This window comes from Metarhizium brunneum, chromosome 2 (genome assembly GCF_013426205.1).
Source record: "Metarhizium brunneum chromosome 2, complete sequence".
NCBI lineage: Eukaryota > Fungi > Ascomycota > Sordariomycetes > Hypocreales > Clavicipitaceae > Metarhizium > Metarhizium brunneum.
Window position 1 is genome coordinate 3,237,979 of NC_089423.1, and position 21,265 is coordinate 3,259,243.

Genomic DNA, 21,265 nt, shown 5'->3' on the forward strand with positions numbered 1-21,265 from the left:
GCGAGGAACAATGAAAAATAATGATCAAATGCAGCGAGCCGAACCTGCAGCAAAGAGAGGCAAAGTCAAGGCCGAAAAAGAAACAGGGTCGAGCCTCCCTTCAATACAACCCCGCCGGTAGAATTCCTCAGTCAAAGGGATGTTGGCTCTGAATTGTAGGGAGCACCGTCGATGGAGGAGATGGAATATCAAAATAGGCTGGCATATAAATGGAGAAGGAACAGGCGGGACAGCAAACACGGGAGGGCGAGTGAATAAGTATTGTAATTGCAGGCGTACTCCGTGGTCATCAACAATTCAGTCTCCCAAGTACATACATGTACGGAGGCGTCAACAACAAATCAAGGGTCAATGAGAGGGGACATTTCCGTCACCATTGATGGGACATGGGGGCCCGTCAATTAGCAGCCGGCGGTTGATGGACGGCTGCAGAGTGAATGGCGGCCCGTCTCCTACTCGCTGGGGAGCCTGGCGGCCGGTCGCACAAGGGACAAGAATAGACGGGCCCGGCGCCAATACACATGCATGCGCTCGCCATCATGGTCCCTTGCTTGGCCGGCATTGTTTTCAATGTTCCCATTGACGCCAGCAAGAGACGAGATGTCGGCTGCGAATCGATTCAGCCCGCGCGCCTGTGTCAGGACTCGGGAGCCATGTCAGGACTCAGGGCATGGAGCTACCGGTCAGCTTCAGAGCATACAATGGAACATGGAACACTAAACATGTAACAGCTCGTCGCCGCGGCCAGCTTTGGCGCGGCCTGGTCATGATTATTAACACTCCGTCAGCCAACCAAGGCCGTTCTACCGCCACGGCCTGAGGATACGTTGGACACATTTAATCAAAGGACGTGACAAGACTGGCTTCAAGAGCTCCCACGAGCGTTTCCAGGCGTGCGCTGTTCGGCTCTTGCCCTGTACTTTGCACTCGTCTTGCTGCAGCGCAGGCAGCCTTCCATGCCCAATATGCAATGTGCGGTACATGTATGCACGTACATATATATGGAATAACTGCTCCGTCCTAATCCAACGCAGGCCCAGCGAGCTGCGGAGATGGGGACTGCACAGGTGGCCAGTGCTGGTAGTTGAGTAACGGGCTGCGGCAACGGAGCACTGTGTATTTGATATCCCCCTACTAAACTAAACTAAACACTCGGTGCTCCAGACGTGGACGTCCAGTCCGCACTACGGCCCAGGACCCTCAAATTCCAGGCGGTAACAATCGAAGCTTACTCGTATTTGATGCGCCCACTGGCTGCCGTTGCTCTTGGCCGTGGCGACGAAACACGGCGCGCCGCCGAACCATTGGCCCATGACCGACGTCGGGACGCATCTTGAAACAAGACCTGCCATCTCAACATTTAAATTACACGGCGCATTGTACATGTACACACGGTACCGTGAGAACGCAGTATGGCACAGCAAGTACATTCGACATTGTCACGTCCTCCGCCGGCTCTGCTTGCCACGGAGACGACAGCCAGCCAAAGAAGACATGGAATTTCCGAAAAGCACCAGAGCCCAACCATGCTACGCTGCAAATAGCCCTGGCCACGCCATCAACTTGTCCAAACGTATCAAATCGAGTGTACAAACGGAGCCCATGCTCTTCAGGTGTCAACAATCGAGCCAGGAGGCGTCTGACAGCTGGCAGTTTGGCTCTCCTTTCTGCCCGTGTCCCGATGGCCTTGGCAAACCTGCTCCATGTTCCAGTCTGGCTACATAAAGTACGCGTATCAGCCAAAGGGGGGATTGGGTCTCGTCCCGGGTGAGGCTGTGTACATATGGACATGGTGATGTTGATTTTACGAGGTCCTCTGCAGCAAATCCGCGCCGTCAAATCAACAAATAAACACAGACATGCCAAGTTTGCTGCTTCTGGCCAAGTTGGTGGCCTGGCGTTGCGGGCAAACAGTTGACGATGCACGTTTTGACAATGGGCCCAGGACCTCAGGTAGACTGCAAATTCCACCATGGAGCGAAAATCATATGTCACCATCACCATCACCATCACCATCACCATCGTCACGTCACCTACCGATGTATTAAAAGAAAAGTCAAAGATCCAGTTGCGCCGTCAAAACGGGCGCCAACGAGAAATGAACCCCTGAGGCGGCTGGTTGCTCGGGCCTTTTGCCACCGTCAGTCTGTTTAGATTTACTAACTTCGCAGATCCGCCACTTAAACGCGGCATGTGTGAGCCACAAGGATCCTGCGTGGCAAATGGCTGTCATCTCGATGCAGGGGGGAAGAACGATTCGCGGATAAAATAACCACCAGCCAGTCATGTTCTCTCCTTTTGTTGGGGGAGGAAACGGCTGATGAACGCTTTATTTCCTCCGTAGAGCCCCCCCAATGCGTTTTTATTTGCGGCACAACTCGTTTCACTGATCGTGCTTTGCAGGTGTTTTGTTCTTTGCCAGAGGGGGCCAACTCGTTTCGGGGGATGCGTATCCCATAGTCGGAGGAGCTCCGTTTCGGCGATCTGAGTTGTAGAAACGTACTAACTAGGAGTTGGGCCGGATCTGGATTGACGTTGTCGCCATGATTTTGGGCCCCTCGCTGCGGGGGGAGGGCTAAACAATAGTGTCTCTCGTTTCGGAATGGATAGCCAGCCCTATTTTCCGCCTCGTCCTCAGCCGCAGCGACATGCGCGCACTCCTCGACTCCCACTGGCGATATCACGGAGGGCTATGGCGTGTCAAAGGGTCGGATGTGTGGAGGTGCGTGCGAGGTACGTATGTTCTCCGTGCATACATGGAGGGTGTATGTACATCTCGGCCGGAGCATGGCAAAAACTACAAATGCCACCGTGATAGTTTACTCGTGCTTTGCTTTTGAACTTTGTACATTGCGCTCAAATAACACGCACGAACAAGTGCGCGCATGAATGATCTACGAGCAGCGGGGATCAAAGGGGTCCATCATGAACCATGCATCAGCCATCAGTTGATATGCATCGTCCAGTGGCAGGACACAGATTTGGCGCATCACATGCAACAAGTGCACAGTACCATGCCATAATATCAATTGAGATTATACGGAGTACTATACAGCTCGATGGCTACTTAAATAGGTACTAGATGATATCAAGATTGAACTGATGGTAAAATGCTTCTCACATGTCCGGTACGTACCTCACCCACTGTAAGCCCCGCTGAACTGTCAACTGGTCTCACCAATCACCTCACCAAAAGGACCACCAGCATCAGCATCTCACCAATCACTTCACCCAAAGCACCACCAGCATCAACATCTCACCAACATTGAACTCACCAGACCACATCGCCATCCTGAAGAGGATCCCGAGTTTCTCCATCATCGACCAGCGGTCTCACCCGTCTCACGCAGAAGGAGCGCCCGTGATGCGCTGGATCAAGCGCCATCCCACAAACGGCATTCGCAAGGCCCGCGCCAACACAGGCGTGCCGAAAATCAAAGCGCGCAATTTAAAGCCTGCCCTGTGATGTCAGGGCTCGCCCACACCCACTTTCAAGATGGCCACGACCCCGATTCAATGCTGGTAATACTCCGTATAAAAAAATTGAATAAAATCAAAAGGGAACCAACCTTGCCAGATGGCATGTGGGAAGGGGTGACATGCACTGGTCATTCATTCACATGGCATTTGATGGCATCTTGGTCTTGGTCATGGGCTGCCGACTGCCAGCAAGTCTTATTCCAACCTACTAGCCCTTTGCGGAAACGAGGCGCATCTTGTTGGAGCGTTGCATTACATGATGGGCACGATGAAACTTGACACCGGGATAACGAGACTGGCATATGATGCCCTCTTTTGGGGGGGATCTTTGTAAGTGCATGATTCTGAGAGGCCTTTTTGTTGCGCATCGCAGTTGAAGAGAAATATGACCCTTGTGTTGGGGCTGCATGGACGAGTGATGCCAGGTCATAAACTTGGCGCCACGATATTGCCATCTTGCACGCGTGCATCGCTCACTCATGTCGACAGTGATGACTTTTTTTTAACAAAAAACGTTTCTCCACGAGCATCACCAACCTGTCAAGGGAGAAGCCGGGACGTTGTATTGTGACCAGGGCAGACAGATCACCCACCCCAACAACAGCCCTCCACGATGAAGAAAGACGGTCAGCATGCCGTAGCCATTGCGGCGATTTGGATCGACAGCAACGCCCAAGGTATTGATCTCCGTCCATCAACGTTGCGGCAGCCTCGTCGCCAGCGCCGGCCGGGCCACCGCAACGGGATATTGCCATCAAGCAACGTTCCCTATCCCCATCGCATAATAATGCCGAGAAGATTGAACGCTGTCCACCTCCTTCCTCCACCAGCGCCCCTCTCCCAACTTGATCCCAAGACCAAACGCTGGTCAAACTTGGCCCTCTAAAATCCCAAATACTACCGAGTACTACTCCTCCGTACCCTCTTGCGCCTCGTTGCCCTCACCAGACTCGACTCTTTTGCCCCCTTCCCCATCCTCCTCGATACAGAACGCAGGGATTCCATTCGCAGGACCTCCCCAAAAAGCCACCACGACTAAATTAGCCAACCCGCTGGGGCTGCCCCAGATTTTGGCAGGTGCGCCTCCGACCAGGGGCGCCGATTGGGCAGCGACCGATGGCCCTGAAACCCAGCTCCAGGACACGCTCGAGAACATTCAATGTTGAACCCGCACGCCCCTCCCCCTCCTCCTCGTCTTCCTCAAGCCTCCATTTCTTCCCGGGCTGCTTGCCGTCGTTTGCGGAAAATTCCTTCAAAGCCACACACTCTTTTTTCGGGATGTGGCTGGTGCGGCGGCGCCGAGGAGCGGTATCCAGCCAGCAGAGAGACATGCAGCGGTGAATTCCATCCAATAGGGGCGTTATAGGGGTTCACATGTACTCTGTCTTGAAGATGTGGAATTTTTTAGAGATTTTTTTATTTGGGCGCCGCCCCTGAAAACTTTTTTTAAGGGTGTTGTGATGTATGCGCCTCTTATCGTGGTAGGAATATCAACCGCCCGCTGGATTGGTGTCGCAGATGTCCGGTACACTTGAGCATCAATGTTGGCAGGGCGTGGCCAACGTGCCGCTGTTCGCAAATACATACATCATTGACCCGGCATGGAAACCGTGATGCAACAGGAGAACTAGTCCTCTCCACCAAGAACAACCTCCATCTGCACCTCGTGCCCAGCAGACTACGCGCACCAGCCCATCCTCCCCCCGCACGACCGCGAGCAAACTGGCCAAAGCCGGACTGCGCAACACTTGACCACATGCATGCGCGCACACTCCCGTCACCAGCCCAGCGGAACCAAGCAGCCAAGCCAGGCAAACAACGTGAACAGCAGAAAGGTGCTCGCGCCCAAGGTGCCGCACGCCGATGCCACACCGCCGCGGAGCATCACCACACACACACTCCAGCAAAATACTACCCGGACCGCGGGACGCCCAGACCACAAAAGTCAACAGCCACGCGGGACCAGGGAGCCTCTCGGTGGTGCCGGCGTCGGCAGACTCGCGCCCATTTTGGCGGCTTTGTTCCGGAACCCCGTGTTGACACCAGGACAAGAAAGACGTAAAATGCCGCGCTGGGGTTTTCCCCCGCAAATTTGAATGGAATGAGAAGGGGAAGGGGAAAGGTGCCTACTTGAAATTGACGGATATCCTTGCCCTCTAGGGGGTGAAGAATATGAATGATTCATACTTAAGTACTTGATTTATAGTGTAGAGACGCTAGTTATCTATGTACTTTAAGTACTTAGTAGGTACCTGGGCATGTGCCGTGGTGAAATACGCAGGGCACGTCTCGACGAGGTACACCACTGTACGTATATATATGAATTGTTCTACAGCAGTGTCGTCTCGGAATGGTATTGCGTACGTCTCTGCAGTACACTACGTACACTACGTGATATAGTCCCCCGTCTTCTATAGACAAAACTAGGTGCATGTGTATTTATTAAAATACTCTAGAAACTAGGTACATAGGAAATCTATCTCTTTGGGTGTTCGAAGGTGCCGATTGCGTACCAGGCCCGCTATGTCTAAGATACTTAAGTACCTAATAGATACCTGGTTAGTACCTTTTTACTGCGTATATAATATGTATCTTTTTGTATATATAAAGATAAACGGTACTTACATCTCAATATAATCTTCTAGTATATTAATGTATCTCTTATATTAAGATTTCTAATTGGTTGACATGCTTGTTCGGTACAAAATCGGCACCTTCAAACACCCAAAGAGATAATATAGCAACTTGCAACAATAACCTCGATCGTCTTCAGCATAACCGCGATCCACTGCAGTGTACGTACACACGTCACTCCGCACAAGTGACACAACCATCGAAAACTCGCCAACCTCCTATTTTCAATTCATTCTCTGCAGCTCTCTGCAGCTCTCGAAGCGAGTTATGCCCCAACCAACTCTAGGCTCCTTTTTTCAGGACCGCCAAGCATTGATGCAAAACTCCATGTCCATCAACGTCAGCCCAGCAATTCAACACCGACCTGAAGCTCGCTCAGCCCCTCGGGGCCCATAATTGCGGATGCGCACATGCAGCTGGCACCTCGGCAGGACTGAATCTGAAGCTCCCTTCATTTGCTTTGTAATTCCTTGCTGTATCCCGCGCTGTATCCTTGGATTCCGAATTCTATCATTAATGTCAGTAACTATAAAATAAACTATAACAGTACAGGTAAAATTATCAGCTTACTTCTTGCTGTAACTAGTCTTGTGAGTTTTCGACACCACACTCCTCCACTACCGCTGGAACATGCCAAGAACTAACATTGAAGCTCAGACCAGAATCGCTCTCAAGGCACTCCACTAACAGAATGCTTGTGACAAGGGCTCAATAGAGGGCTTGGAGCAATTTACTCAATTCATCTAATAACAGTCTTTGGTATCAAAGGTCCTTGGTTTTCCTCAAGGCCTTGAGGGACCGAAGATGTCTATTTATACAAGAAGTCGGTGAGGACCTTCTGCCATAATCCCGTGACCGTAGCCCTCGTGTAACCAGCCTTTTCCGTGTGACAATGCTTCTGTTAGAGTCAATCTTTTCTGGTTAAGAGTACCTTGTTGAGGTAGGTCCAATGCAATGAGGAAACGATTAACCTCTGGGTGAGATAGGCGTTGAATACTTTCCTTGCTTCTTGGGCAATTAACTCTCGTAAGTATATTTTGAAGCGGAAATAATTCGTGGTTTGGATTGACCACAAGATTATTTTGGTTTCGTATTTTCATAGTTTGATTGTGTTGTTTTGTAAGTTGAGTAGTGTGGTTTTGCCGTGTGGTTCTTTGTAGTGTCTCTGCCTTTTTCTCTGCTCCCCGGTTGATGGTACGCAGTCGACGAGTACCGCAATCTAGAGGAGGGCCCTCTCCTATCCGACGATGAAACAAGGCTTTAAGTACTCGCATTATAATAGAGCTTAACTCTTCTTTGTCGTCTGTGGTCTTTGGCGTTTTATGCAGTCAGCCCCCCATTCATTGGGAGGTGATCTGACGGCTCCAATACAAGTGTGCCTACTTGAGTACTGAGTTGTGAAATACGATCATTTGTCTGCTGATGAAGATAGGCATTTTGATTCAGAATTTGTTGCGCAAGTGCATTCATCTGGTGGTGAAGATTGTTATTTTGATCCACGAGTTGTTGCGCAAGTCTATTCGACTCGCGCCGAAGATCAGCGAGTTCTGTCCGAAACTGAGTGTGTTCTCTCCGAACATCAACAAGTTGGCCTTGCACATCAGTGAGGTCGTTCTCCACAGCAGTGATTCGTCTCTTAGCAGAACCAATCCGCTCGGCTTGAATCATAGGCGCAATATTCGGGACATATCTGAGTTGTACTGCCATGGACTCTAAGTTCTCACCAAGTATGTTGAAGTCAGGTAAATTATTCGCCATGATAAAGTAAGGATAATGTAATGAACAGAGTAATGGACGGGTTTTGAAATGATTGTGCTGATCAAAGCGGTGTTGCGGTGTTGCGTCAAGGCAGGTGTGGGAACAACGAAGGGAGAAAGAAAGTGGCACGGGGAGTAAAACTTATGTTGTGTCGACTAGGGCACTTTGAGCTGATGGGAGTGCAGTCTGGTGAGCTTACCGCGCTGCCCATGCATATGTGCAAGCAGTGAAAAAACAAAAATCACGTCCACTGATCGGGGGTAAATAGAGAGAGGAGCACACAAAAGGCCCTTTGCTAACAAATCATTCTTCAGGGCCGCGCGCTTATTCGCGCTCCCGCCAGCTGGTTTTATCAAGCGCCCGCCGGGTTAATATCCTAATAATTAGTATATCTCTTAGTATATTAGTATATCTCTTAGTATATTAGTATATCTCTTAGTATATTAGTATATCTCTTAGTATATTAGTATATCTCTTAGTATATTAGTATATCTCTTAGTATATTAGTATATCTCTTAGTATATTAGTATATTTCTTAGTATATTAGTATATTTCTTAGTATATTACTGTATTTCTTAGTACATTACTGTGTTTCTTATATTAAGATTTTTAATTAGTAAATATCCTTGTTCGGTACAAAATCGGCACCTTCGAACACCCAAAGGGATACGACGCACCGTACACTAGATAATCCTGGAACATCAAATGTAAAATTGGCGCAACCCAAGCCGCTCGCTGCGGCAGTTGTACCAATCGCTTCGGTCAAGCAGGGGTACTGCCGACGTCGTCGCGGCCAACATCCAGGGTATCCTGGCTACCAGAGCTGGGGTGTTTCAGGCGTTTGCTCAACGACATGCATCCATCCATCCATGACTAAACACCAATGTCATCAATGCCATAAATTTCCCGTAACGGAAACACATCATACATAGTCCCTACGTACGTAAATTTCCATGTCAATCTGGCCACAGCATATTTCCACAAAGTCGTAGCGGTGAGCATGTCCATGAGTCTATTAGCACTGCATTCCTGAACCCAGAACCCAGAATCAGTTTGCCCTCCTCTACTCCGTACATAAATGAAAACAAAAGAAAACTAATTCGCATCGCGGCGACGCTTTCGGACACCTTCTCCCTCCCCCCCCCCCCCCATTAACCATACCATTGTCATGGCATCGTTGGTTGCCCAACGAGTACAACATGACAGAATCATGGGCATGAAAACCCGCAGTAGCCAAAGTAAGTGCCCTGCGGCAGGATCCTCCGGATGCCAGCCGTGAAGCCGTCGTAAGATCAACAAACGACACTCCATCTCGTGCTACTTTGCACCATCGCATTTCCTCGCCCCGGCCCCGATTGCCAGGTGAAGGCATAAAATCTGACAACGAAAATAACAGAGAATAAGGTTGCTTGTCGTAGAATTGCTCATTGGCATGTTACGTGGTCAACATTCTCCAGATTTTGTGCTCGTGTCCGTATCCTGAAAGTCCGTTCAAAGATGATACCTGCCTCCTCCCTGATAGCATATGCACCCCCCCGACCCTGTGTCTGCCCCAACATCAGCTCCCGCGGCGCCTGGGCGTACCATCGCTCTCTAATTATAGTAGCCATTCATGCGCCCAACCTCTTCCTGCTGCTCGGCGAGGTATTCTTCGAAATAAGGGTGGTTGCAGGCTTGCTTGGCCGAGATGCGGCCCGCCGGGTCATATACCAGCATCATTTCGAGGAGCTCTAGGCCCTTTTGATCCAGGTTTTGGCAGAGGGGTTGCCTATAGTCTCTCTTCCACTTAGGGAATGATGATTTAAAGTCGGGGTATGAGGTGACGCCAGGCCAGACCTCCTCATCTGGAGTACCAAGGTTTCTAAATGACGCAATGAATTAGTCCCAATTCCGCATGAAAAATACCCATCATGTTTTGAGAGTATATTTCAGGAGTGGAATGGAGGAGGAGGAGGGGAACTTGCCGGAAAATCTTGAAAATCTCGTCAATTTCCGAGTCGCCGGGGAACAACGGTTTCCGGGTACACATTTCGGCAAAGATACATCCCACTGACCACATATCGACACCAGTCGAGTATTGTCTTCCGCCGAGTAAAATCTCCGGAGCTCGATACCACAACGTCACCACTTCATGGGTATACGTTCGCAAGGGCACGCCAAAGGCACGGGCAAGGCCAAAATCAGCCAACTTCAGGTTGCCCTCCTTGTCAATCAGCAAGTTTTGGGGCTTCAAATCACGGTGAAGCACTCGACGTGAATGGCAGTACTTGATGCCCTCGCACAACTGCATCATAAACTTCCGGACAACAACTTCGCCAAGGCCGAGCTGCATAATGGTCGCTGAGGATCCCTCGGGCAGAGCTTTGCCTCGGCCACCATCGCTGACGGGTAGCGCCTCCATGTACCTCTTCAGATCTAGGTCCACGAACTCAAATACAAGGTAGAGCTTGTGGCCGTCGGAGTGGACAATGTTAAATAGGCGGACAATGTTGGGGTCTCTCAATTCCTTGAGAAGGGAGATTTCTCGGATGGCAGTGCTGGGGACACCTTCGTCTTCGGCTTCGAGGCGAATCTTTTTGAGGGCGACTATGCGGCCACTATTGGCAAGGTCACGCGCCTTGTAGACAACACCATAGGTACCTGGTTGAGTCAGTCCATCGTGCTTGACCATGGTGGGCAGCAGTAATTCATGCCACTCCTCGCTGGCTGCAGCAATTGTGCCACCGTCCCAGAGCAACTCATGAACTCACCCTCGCCAACCTTTTCCAGCTTCTGATAGTTATCCATATTGAAAGCGGTTCGGGGTTTCTCCCTCACAACAACAACAACAAGTCAGTGCGGGTCGAGAGCTGGTCGCGCTGTCGGGTGTAATTTCACAGCCGAGCGTCTAGGCGGATCGTCGCTGCGCAGGAACAGACAAAAGCGACGTCGACCGGGCAGAGGGAGAATTGTCGGTGGCGGATGGATGGACAATGGAACAGCTTGCCACTGCCCTTGCTCTCTCCCTCGGAATGGGGAATGGAACGACGTGGGGGTGGTGAGGCAAAAGCAGAAGGAAGAAATTCACAGATGGTCTGGTGTCGTCACCCCAGCAAGCAAGCGAGGGGTCAACACACACGCAAGAGTCGCGATGGCGCGGGGTGGACGCGCCTTGGCAACTGGGGGAACCGAAAATAAATGAAACAAAAAAATTTAATAAAAAAAATTTACAAAGGGGCAAGAAGAGTGAGAGATAAATAGCTGTGGTTTAGTCACATACGGCGGGCGCAATAAAACCGTTTCTCAACCAAGAGACGAAAATACTCTTGTCAAGTCCAGAAAGTCGGTGCAACTGGACCTGACAACTCGACAGGCAAGCTTGTTGCTCGTCTCGAGTCTGTGTTTTTGGGCAACCCTGTTTGTTGTGTTTACTTGGACTCGGCTGGCAACACACCACTCACGGCTCCTGAACCGTGGGAATGGTACTCGATTAGGTTTAGTTGGAAAGTTTAGCTGAGTTGTCCCTGCAACTCGCGTCTTCAGTCGGGCACAAGTTGCCATACTGCTTATCGATAAGGGACAGCCACCACTAGAACCCCTCAACGTTGCAATGCGCGCTTCCAATAATAGTACTCGCACCTGAAGTTGTAGTGTCGCTCATCATCTTCACCGACACCTCTGGCTTCTATATTTGGCTTAATATACATGTCCTTGACAAAAATTTTCCCCCAGGACTGGATTCTCATTTGACAGCAGATACAGTCAGCACGGTACGCATCCCGGCAGATGACGGGCTTGGTAAAGCAATTACTATGTACAACCAATGTTTGCCCAACCCTCGATTCTCATCACCAACACTCGGTGCAGCTCACTCTCCATGGATCATGACTCTGCAAGCTTCTTCGCCCCAGCACTTCCTTCTGCCCGCCTCAAATCCAAAATTTTACCCAAGTTCAGATGGCCCTTTGCTCCCCATCCGGATGGTCCAGCTTCCACATCTGGCCGCACAGAAACATACCAGCTCCAAGCCCTTCGATCGAGCTCGTCTTTCCGCAAAACGCCGGCCCAGCTCTTGTACAATAGCCTCAGCGCCCCAAGTAATCTCCCCAGGTTCTCTTGCTTCTCATCACTCACCGCCGTTAGCGTCTTCTTGGTCTCGCTCCCACCTCCGTCAACCGCAGCCGTCCCAAAACTCCGCAGGAGGTAGTTCCTCGCGCCTTCGGGGCGGTGAATGGGCATCCCCACCGTCGTAAGAGACGGCGTCTTGTTTTCAGGGTCCAGACCCCAGAGTGCTTCCCCAGCCAGCGTAGACTTTCGTCCGCGGGAAGACAGCGCGTCGTTGATGCATTCTCTCATAAGGCGCCATCTATCTGGACCTAGCATAATGCCGCCGTACCACCTCGTCAGCACAACGAGCGTGTTCGTGACATGCGCTTCGCGCATAGTTTGTAGCATAAACTTCCCACAGCCAGATTCTCCGTCGTCAAATGAAGCTTCTTGAACCAGTGGCGAGTTGCCATAGCTCGTTCGCAAGGCCCATGCGTTGTGGGTGGCTGTTTCCAGTTCCGGTTTATCCGTCATGAGACCATTCATCAAACTCGTCCGAAGAGAAGGCGAAGATAGGCTTGCGGCATGCGCTACAAATGTAGACGCTCGAGATGTCAGTTTCTGGCTCGCGACCCAAGCCTTTTTCTCGCCCGGCGACGATGACTCTGGCTTGCTATGCCCCTCTGTCGAACCTGTAGCCTTATCTTCTAGTTGATCCGATTTCCATGAATACCCGCTCCTTTTCAGAACTGGAATCTCGCGCCCCAAAACCCTGACTTTTGGCTGCCCCTCGGGAACCTGCTCCTCACCTCCAGGAGGCGCCTTCTCTATGCCAATGCTAATCGCCTTGGATCTCGAATTTGCACTAACGACCGCCTGGCCCAGGCTCAATCTGCTGCTCGGAGGCTGTTCCGGCATGGTAAAGCGAAGTAATTCCACCGCAAACGCAAGCACAAGCGGCGCTCTGTTTGTCACCAACGTCGTCTTTCGAATTGTCTCTTCGTCCTCAACTAGTGGCAAACTGAGCGAGCTTTCCAGCTCTTCCGCGCTCATCGAACTGTAGTCCAAGTCTCGTTTATGAGGCTCCAGTCTAGGTTTCTTGGAGGTGGGAGAGGTCGATTCTTCAGCAGCACGCTTGGTCGCCTTTTTCCCGTGCGTTTTGCACGCTGTGTGGAACGACTTGGCCAGTTTGGCGTCTGAGATGGCGGCTTCTACTGCAGAGAGAGGCGCTTCTGCAATTTGCTCAATGCTAATTTTTTTTTCTTCAATTGGTATCTTGCTTCTCAGAATGTGTCTGTGTTCAGATGTACCTTCTTAGGTTCTTGGCCTGGAGCGCCTTGATGTGACCCATTGCTGCCATCATGGGAACTTTGCGTGAAGTGAACAGGCGCAGCAGCTCCTGCAAGTCGCCGTGCCCCGACATGCTCAGAAATCTATCAAGTCGGCAATATCGTGACTGGGAATCTTTCTTTCCTCCCTTTTCTCGTTTCCTAGTCTTGGAATGTGTCCAGGGCGAGTTCTTTGTCAAGATCTGAATGTTGAAACAAGAAGCAACCTTGATGCGCGCTGCGTGCCTCGTTTCCCTGCCGTGAAGTGAAGCTTGGACCCTCTTCAGCCTCGAGAGGTTCTGCCCCACATCGGCTCCGAAGCGTCGGGCCGTTCACACATCCGGATCAGCCCTGACGTCTTTTTTAAAACATGCAAAACGGCTACGCTTGCCTTGTCACTATCCGGAATTGGAAGCTGACGCCAGATTCTGCGACCGGTCACCCATAGAAAACGAGCCATGCAGTACCAATGATGGTCACCACGCGTGGCTTCGCTAGAGCCACTCGCCTCCCCAGGCGTTTTGCCAGCACAGCTTCCAAAGCTGCTCGCAAACAGCCACCTGCTCCTGCTCCTTCTCCTCCTCCTCCTCCTCCTCCTCGCCTCTCCAAGTCCTATAAACCGTAAGTTGTCCCCCAACTCTACAGGAAACTGTCCGAGTCTCACACCTCAACTTCGTCGCAGCAGCCCTCGCAGCGCCCCATCTCAACCCCGACGTGCGCCGAATCCCTCACGGCCCGGCGATACCCTCCAGTCCCTCTGGCGCCGCTCGTGGCTCCCACTCTCCGGAGCCGCCCTCCTCTCCGGCTTCCTGGGCTTCTACATCATCGGCACCGCAGCCGCCTCCCTAAAAACCCGCCCCTGCCAAGCGTCCTGCGAGCACGCCGCGCCGACCGGCCGCCCGCCCGCCCTGACAGGCGACAATGCCGAGCAATTCGACAAGGAGCTGGACCTGCCCGAGCGGTGGATGGGCATCACCAAGCTGCGCAAGAAGCTGGCCGGCCACGCAAAAGGCCACGTGCTGGAACTGGCCGTGGGCACCGGCCGAAACCTCCAACACTACAACTGGGATGCGCTGGGCGGGACGCACCCAGCGCCGGGGAAGCAGACCGCCGCCGGGGGGATATCCTCGTTCACGGGGCTAGATATATCCGCCGACATGCTCGACGTCGCGCGCAAGCGACTCGTCGCGGCGGTCCCGCCAGTGGCCGATTCTGAGCCCAGCGCAGGGAGATCGGCGCTGGCGGACCACATGGGCGGGCGGCTGTCCTTGCTGGACGATCGGCTGCGACTGATTTGCTCGGATGCGCATCGTCCTCTTCCGCGAGCGGCGGGTGCAGGTGCGACGTACGATACGATTATACAAACGTTTGGGCTTTGCTCCGTGTCGGATCCCGTCGCGGTTTTGTGCAATTTGGCATCCGCTGTCAAGCCGGACACCGGTCGCATCATTCTTCTCGAACACGGCAAGGGATGGTATGGGCTCGTCAATGGTCTTTTGGATAAGAATGCAGAAAAGCATTTTGAGAAATACGGCTGTTGGTGGAACCGCGACATTGAAGCGCTTGTCGACGAAGCCGTGCAAAAGACACCAGGACTGGAAATAGTCAAGCTGGATCGACCAAACATCATGCAAATGGGTACTTTGGTCTGGGTAGAGCTACGCATGAGGGGCAAGAGGTAGGTCCGTGTGTGAATAAATAAATGTACGATCAAGTCGAGATCCTCTTGTACAGTAGACAATTAGACGGACAATGATTTCAGAAGCAGTGAGTGGCATATCATTTTGCGATCCTGTATGTGTCTGCTTTGCGCTCCAAGGCCAGTCTCCCCTTTTTGTATTCTAGAGAATCAACTGTTTGTTTCTCTTCATCTCCTCGTACATTAAATCATTCCAAAATCACACTCAAGACAATCTATATATACATGTACCTCTACCACCAACTCCTGAAGAGGCCAACAACAGACGAGAATAAATATCAAAACGTGGCGTCAAAAGACCCAACCCTTTCGGCTATGCTCATTTTATTGCCGCCTACTCCAATAACTCCATGCGCCTTGTGCAAAATATATGTAACCAATAAGTTAAAATTGTGGATATGGGTGGGAAAGTATTAATACGAGAATATAGTGTCATCAGCAAGTGTCCAACAGGCAGTCAAGCTCGTCGATCTCGATGCTTTCTGCGGTTCTATCCCATTCAAAGAGCAAGTTGAGCTTCAGCCAGCTGTCAGCATCGTCGTCTTTGCGCATTGTCGACAAGGGACTCGGCTTGATAGCCGGACTGGTCAAAAAGGCAGCGGTCGGAGGAGCACGGTCGCCGAACCACATATCGTCGCGATAGCCGTACTCAATAGTAGGGTTACGCTCGGCAGTCTCAGAACTAGTAGGAGTGTTGTCGTGGGTAAATTTACGTTTTTGAAGAACGTCTGCAGTTTGTGTGAACTCGCGTTCATCAGTTTCCAAAGGCGGAGAGTCCCGGCGCAAGTCTCTCCCATGTCTCAAGTGATTATTGTGAGTTTTGAAAGAACCCATGGGCGTAATTGCCATGCCCACGTCGTCCTCCATATCACCAAACTCCGGCGACGAGAGGTCTACCTCAGGGGAAGGACTCAACTCTCTTCGGCGACCATCAACATCGTCAGACCCAGAATCATCGGTCAAAGATACGGAGGGAGAGACGATAGCAGGGAGATTGATTGGTTGAGTGATGCTGGAATCCGGAAGAGGCTGTCGCGGGCAAGTAGTGAGAAAAAAGTACGTGCGGCGGGGGTGAACAGTCTCGAGTTCTTTAGCCAGGGGGCAGGGAACAAGAGCAGTCCAGCACGGCCGTTTCATGTATGAGGATAAGCGGGAGGAGATGATGGCGCACGGATTGGCAGATCTAGGCGAACAAAGGGGTCAGCGATTTGATCCAACGAAAACAAGGTTTGTAGTAGACGGGTAATAACTCACTGTTGGACAGAAGACAATGTCTGGGTGAGAACAGTCGCCAATTCTTTGATGAGGTGCGGTCTGTTAGCTGTCGACTGCAGCTGAACAATTGAGGCCTCAACAATGTCATCATTAATACCCTCCAGATCAACCTTGCGTATCGCGTCCAAGTCGGACATCTCGACGCTGGTGGCGGGGGTGGGCGAAGGAGGAGGCGTTTGCTCGACGATGCCTTCAGCGGGCGCAGAGGCGGCTCCGTGTGATCGCTTGAGGCGCTTGCTTGGATGTGAGTCCATAGCATCGACTGAAGGGTCTGAAAGATGCGCCGACGTAGCTGGAGAAGATGACGATGACGATGACGACGGAGAGGGAGGTCTTCTCGCGGCCTTTGTTGAGGCAGCGGCAGCGCGAGCAGCGTGCGTCACGGGAATGTGTATACCCAGGCTGGGCAGGGACAATGATTTGCGACGCGTGTTGTATGGCATCCTTGCTGTGTTTGCGCGGCGGAAGGATAATACAAAAAAAAGGGAAAAGAAAAGTCAAGGGATAAGGGGAAGGGGAGGGTTGATGCTAATGAGCCAAGTTGCGAGGCGAAGCTGAAAGGCGAGTCGACTCTCTATTAGAAGATACTTGGCGTAAAAGGGGGATACAACAAGGCTGTAGCGGAACAGTGTGAACTTCCCACGATGCAAAACACAGCAGGACGGGTTGCCCGGTTGCAGGATGAGGGAAAAATAATAAAGAAGGAGGGCGGATTTCGATAGTACACGAAGGGAGGGGATTCGAACAGCCAGCCGGCCAGGATGGGGATGGGGGACAGGTGAGGATTGGGACCTGGAGACATTTGGGACGGGAGGCGAAGACAGCCTCAGGCGATTTCCAGCGTTGGCTGGGAAAAGGCAGGCAAGCACGAGAGCTTGAACTTTTTTTTTTTCTTTCCCCTAACATCCTATTGGCCGGCAGCTGGATGCAAGCTTGCCGAAGTGGGACCGCTAAACGTCAGTGGGGCTGCAGCCATCGATGCGTCAAGTCAACGCTAGGTCGGCACAAAAAATGGGGCGAGGCGGACCAATGGCCTTTCACGGTGAGCTGGAAAAGCCGCCAGTGCGGCCAGTTTGGGTTGGACAGGGAGGCGCATTCCAGGCGGGACGAGGAACCCTGCCCGCTTGCCTGCCTGTTATGTTTCCATGACTGCGCAAGAAGCGTTTGGGTTGAGTTTTGGCGGGTGGAGAGGGTAGGAGCGAGCCATTGTCTGTCTTGTGTCCCTGTCACTGCATAATCTGATAGCCTGGTCCCTGGAGGGCGGTCAATCCAAACAAAAGAGAAAAGCCGTGCGTTACCGCCATTGCGAGTCAAAATGATGGTCATTTTGTCCTTTGTTTTTCTTCAGCCGCCACTTACACAACTTATGTACGTTATTCTCCATATAACTTACGTACGGAGGTTGCACGGGCAGTCACCGACAACATTGACGTCCTCGCTCTCCTGATTGAGCTTCCGAGTCCCTCCAACAGAAGGGGGCTTCGACGCCAGGGGGATAAGACAAGGACAAAACATGACAATGACAGTTCAGGGTGAGCTTGGCATTTTGGCTGATGAAGCTCGACAGTCTGTTCACGACTATCTTGGTACGTGGTGCACATACGAGGTACAGTAGTGTCGATGGAGCGGCATTGGCCTTGAAGATGACCAGCAGGCTGCTTCAGTAACCCCTTCGCATCGCGTGACCGCCTCTGCGATTACTACAATCAGAACGAACTCGAGGGCTCGTCTAATGCCAATTTCTTTTCTCGTCAGGACGTCGCCGATCAACGAGAGTCAAATTCTGGCATCGGTCGACCGTGTCATCGATTATATAACGAGCTGCTGTTATTTTGGTTGCAAAAGAAAAGAAACAAACCCCTCAGCATGGCACTGCATTTGAAAATAAAAGTTGTAACTGATGAACCATGTTTCGCTGCATGTCGCTCACCGCCCAAGAGGACCAACTGCCTGTGGTAGTACGGCACCATCTGGAAGTGATGTGCGGTTCGGGGGCAAGGCAGGGGAATGGCGCGCGTTTCAAGAGCCTCGTCTTGTTTGGCGTCATGTCGCTAGCACGACTGTGGCTGGGTGGCTCGATGCGATGAATCTGATTGCTCGCTGGTGTCCTGCTCGAGTCCCGGATAACGCCCCGGTGTCCTCCCAAGCGATAATAAGAGTTACATTGTGCAGTAGTACTACCGCCTGGTACTGGTTTACCCCGTACGGAGTACGGAGTACCTCTCTCACAATTGTTTGCCTCGCTGCAGCCTGCCATTGTCCCAGACCAGCTGAGTTGGGATGCGACCTGACGAAGCTGGCCCAAGCCGAGTACGACTTTCCTTTTGGTCTCGATTCTTCATCAATTGATACTTTTGCGCCCGTTCGCGTTCGAGCGATTCCTCACGCCAATCGTGCGCCAACGACGTAATGTTAATTTATTCTTCTTATTTGGTCTGGTCTGGTCTTGGCCTGGAGTTGGCATGAGTCGTGACCTCACCAAGATACGCGGGCCCCTCTTTTCACTTAATCATTCCCACACATTAAACACCTACCCTGGAAGGACGGATGTGCTTGGTCGCTTTATGCAGCATTCGAAGAGTTTCAATCGACCAGGAGTAATATAGGCCACCCACCATATGTATATATGTAGGTGATCAGAGGTGTCTTGCATACGGAGAACACGGTAGTAGTTTCGATCTGTGATTGCTTGCATGCTTCTGCAGAAACAGGTCGAGACGTGGATGCTCGGAGTGCATCTTTTTCAAGTTCCAGGGTCCCGGCCATGCATTTGGAGTCGGCTCACCTCTTTCATCAAATAGATGGGGCGACCAGAAAGTACCTCATTTGTTCACCAGTTCAAACGGCCCCGACTTGGAGGCTTTCGCACGTCTTTAGATGCGGAACGGCTCGTGGAGATTTGCTTACATAAGAAGATTGTATGGCAGAGGAGTCTCCACGAGTCATTCCGCGTCTCAAGAGATTCAAGCTGGAAAAATACCCACATCTTCAGGGTCTCGGCGGAACGGGGCCAGCGACCCATCAAATAAATGCCTATACGGGGTCTTCCGGCAAATCTCGTGGGTGTGGAACTTTGTTCAGAGAGCTCATTTCCGCATGTCAATTCCTTATCGACTTATCGATACGTATTCGCAGGCAATCGCGGAGCTTTCTTACCGGTGTCCATCACCAAAGCAACTCCATCACACCGAGGACACGCCTTGCGGTTGACTTGCGCCCTTGTGCTGGGTCTCCAAGGACCATGTTGAAGAATTGACCAATAAGCATGTCCATCGTCGCGAGTAGAGGGGGGCCCAAGGCTGGAACTGGGCCGCCTTGTAAGATGTGGTTTTGCTGGCTAACTTCGGCTAATTGGAATCTGCACAGTTGCCAGCTTGGAGAAGCTGCTGAAATGGCTTCAGTTAAGACGCCATCGGCCGAGACTGACCGAAATCGTGACGTAGGTTGACTCAACCTTCACATTGCCCACCACGACATCTCTTGAGCCGAAATCAGGATTTAGATCCCATCTCTTTACTTGGTTAAATACTTGAATTCACCGCCACCTCGCACATCATCACATCTCACTCAACATCACACCACCACCACAACACCGACTTACATAAACCAACAAAGGCCCAACAACCCCCAAAATGCCCACCGAACTCCCCTTCGTCACCCTCGACGTCTTCACAACTACCCCCTACCGCGGCAACCCTCTCGCCGTAGTCACCATCCCGTCCACCCTCAGTCCTCCTCCCACCCAAGCCCAAAAGCAAGCCATCGCCCGAGAATTCAACCTCTCCGAGACCGTCTTCATCCACGATGTCGCCAACCCTGAAACCACCAAGACCCGCAACATCGACATATTCCTGCCCTTTGCAGAGATCCCCTTTGCAGGCCACCCAACCATCGGCACCGCCGTCTCCCTCCTCGACCAGGGCGTCGACACGCTCGTCACCAAGGCTGGCCCCATTCCCCTGAAGCAGACGGGCGAGCGTTTCGTGCAGGCCAGCATACCGCACAACGTGCACGTCCACGCCAAAACGGCGAGGCAGCTCGGGCCCGGGAACCTGTACTCCGTGGAAAGGCTGCAGGCGGATGACGAGATTCGCGAACGGGAGCTCAGTGCCCCCGTGGTTAGTATCGTCAACGGCGTCACTTTTCTGTTGATCAAGCTGGAGAGTTTGGAGCAGCTGGCAAAGGTGCAGCAGACGGGTGTCGAATTCCCACCCGAGGAGCTGCTGGACGAAGGTTGGAAGAAGGGATTGATTGCGAGGCTTTACTTCGTCAAGACGGGGGAGAAGAAGGACGAGTCCGGCTCGCCGGTGCAGGTGCTTCGCACAAGGATGATGGAACACTCATTCGAGGACCCGGCTACCGGGTCCGCGGCGTGCTGTCTCAGCAGCTATCTTAGCATCGAGGGAGACAAGCAGACTACTCCCAAGCGGCGATATGAGATAACGCAGGGCGTTGAAATGGGCAAGGAGAGCAACATTGTTGTCGAGGTGGAGATGAAAGACGACAAGATTGACAATGTGCAGCTGGCTGGTACCGCTGTTCAGGTCATGCGTGGGCACGTCTTATTGTAAGCCGCAAACAAGACTGAATGAACACGGTAGTAGCGCGAGCAGTCTTGGTAGACAAAAAAAGAGTTGCAATTCAACTAGTATGTGCGTTTCTACTTTGCTCCGGCTAGCCTTTTCCCCCGGAAACAACCTCCCCAAAGCCAACTCCCGCGCCGCATGCTGATTCTTGACCAAAAAAGAACAAAATGATACGCCGTGATATTTGACCTCCGCACTACATCATGGCAGACGCCCGTCTATCGTACATTAGTACAGGTATTACAGCACACTTCAGCCCCCGTGTACCCCGTCTCTATTTCCCCCAAAACAAAGACAAGTCGCGTGTACTCGGCTCTGAGTCATATCCATTCCTAAATCATGCTATTCTTGTTGTCGTTGTTCCCGTTCAAATTAGTCACAAATATGGACACGATGTCTTCTTGGATTCCCTGAATCTTGCGCCGCCCGAGTCTTTACGGCGTTACTACTCCATTAAAAGTTTGGGTGCACGTTACTGC

General features: G+C 51.8%; 7 protein-coding genes across 7 annotated transcripts; 3 read left to right on the plus strand and 4 right to left on the minus strand.

Annotated features, from left to right (window-relative positions):
- Window positions 1–1,972: 1,972 nt before the first annotated feature.
- G6M90_00g039260 (uncharacterized protein) lies at window positions 1,973–2,110 on the plus strand (the record flags this gene model as incomplete). Its single annotated transcript, XM_066130249.1, has 1 exon — window positions 1,973–2,110. One exon carries the CDS (start codon window positions 1,973–1,975, stop codon window positions 2,108–2,110), a length of 138 nt encoding a protein of 45 aa, XP_065986178.1.
- A 5,324-nt stretch (window positions 2,111–7,434) lies between these two features.
- On the minus strand, window positions 7,435–7,872 carry G6M90_00g039270 (uncharacterized protein; the record flags this gene model as incomplete). The annotated part of the gene is made up of 1 exon (XM_066130250.1): window positions 7,435–7,872. One exon carries the CDS (start codon window positions 7,870–7,872, stop codon window positions 7,435–7,437), a length of 438 nt encoding a protein of 145 aa, XP_065986426.1.
- Window positions 7,873–9,465: 1,593 nt separating this feature from the next.
- Window positions 9,466–10,659, minus strand: CDC2 (Cyclin-dependent kinase 1; the record flags this gene model as incomplete). Its single annotated transcript, XM_066130251.1, has 3 exons — window positions 9,466–9,716; window positions 9,778–10,512; window positions 10,623–10,659. 3 exons carry the CDS (start codon window positions 10,657–10,659, stop codon window positions 9,466–9,468), a joined length of 1,023 nt encoding a protein of 340 aa, XP_065986197.1.
- Window positions 10,660–11,733: 1,074 nt separating this feature from the next.
- Window positions 11,734–13,321, minus strand: impact (the record flags this gene model as incomplete). The annotated part of the gene is made up of 2 exons (XM_014691797.1): window positions 11,734–13,147; window positions 13,209–13,321. The coding sequence occupies 2 exons, from the start codon at window positions 13,319–13,321 to the stop codon at window positions 11,734–11,736; spliced, it is 1,527 nt and encodes a 508-aa protein (XP_014547283.1).
- A 377-nt stretch (window positions 13,322–13,698) lies between these two features.
- Window positions 13,699–14,908, plus strand: OMS1 (Methyltransferase OMS1; the record flags this gene model as incomplete). Its single annotated transcript, XM_014691798.1, has 2 exons — window positions 13,699–13,847; window positions 13,909–14,908. 2 exons carry the CDS (start codon window positions 13,699–13,701, stop codon window positions 14,906–14,908), a joined length of 1,149 nt encoding a protein of 382 aa, XP_014547284.1.
- A 452-nt stretch (window positions 14,909–15,360) lies between these two features.
- Window positions 15,361–16,643, minus strand: G6M90_00g039310 (uncharacterized protein; the record flags this gene model as incomplete). The annotated part of the gene is made up of 2 exons (XM_014691799.1): window positions 15,361–16,108; window positions 16,180–16,643. The coding sequence occupies 2 exons, from the start codon at window positions 16,641–16,643 to the stop codon at window positions 15,361–15,363; spliced, it is 1,212 nt and encodes a 403-aa protein (XP_014547285.1).
- Window positions 16,644–19,832: 3,189 nt separating this feature from the next.
- phzF1 (Trans-2,3-dihydro-3-hydroxyanthranilate isomerase) lies at window positions 19,833–20,771 on the plus strand (the record flags this gene model as incomplete). The annotated part of the gene is made up of 1 exon (XM_014691800.1): window positions 19,833–20,771. The coding sequence occupies one exon, from the start codon at window positions 19,833–19,835 to the stop codon at window positions 20,769–20,771; it is 939 nt and encodes a 312-aa protein (XP_014547286.1).
- Between the last annotated feature and the right edge of the window lie 494 nt (window positions 20,772–21,265).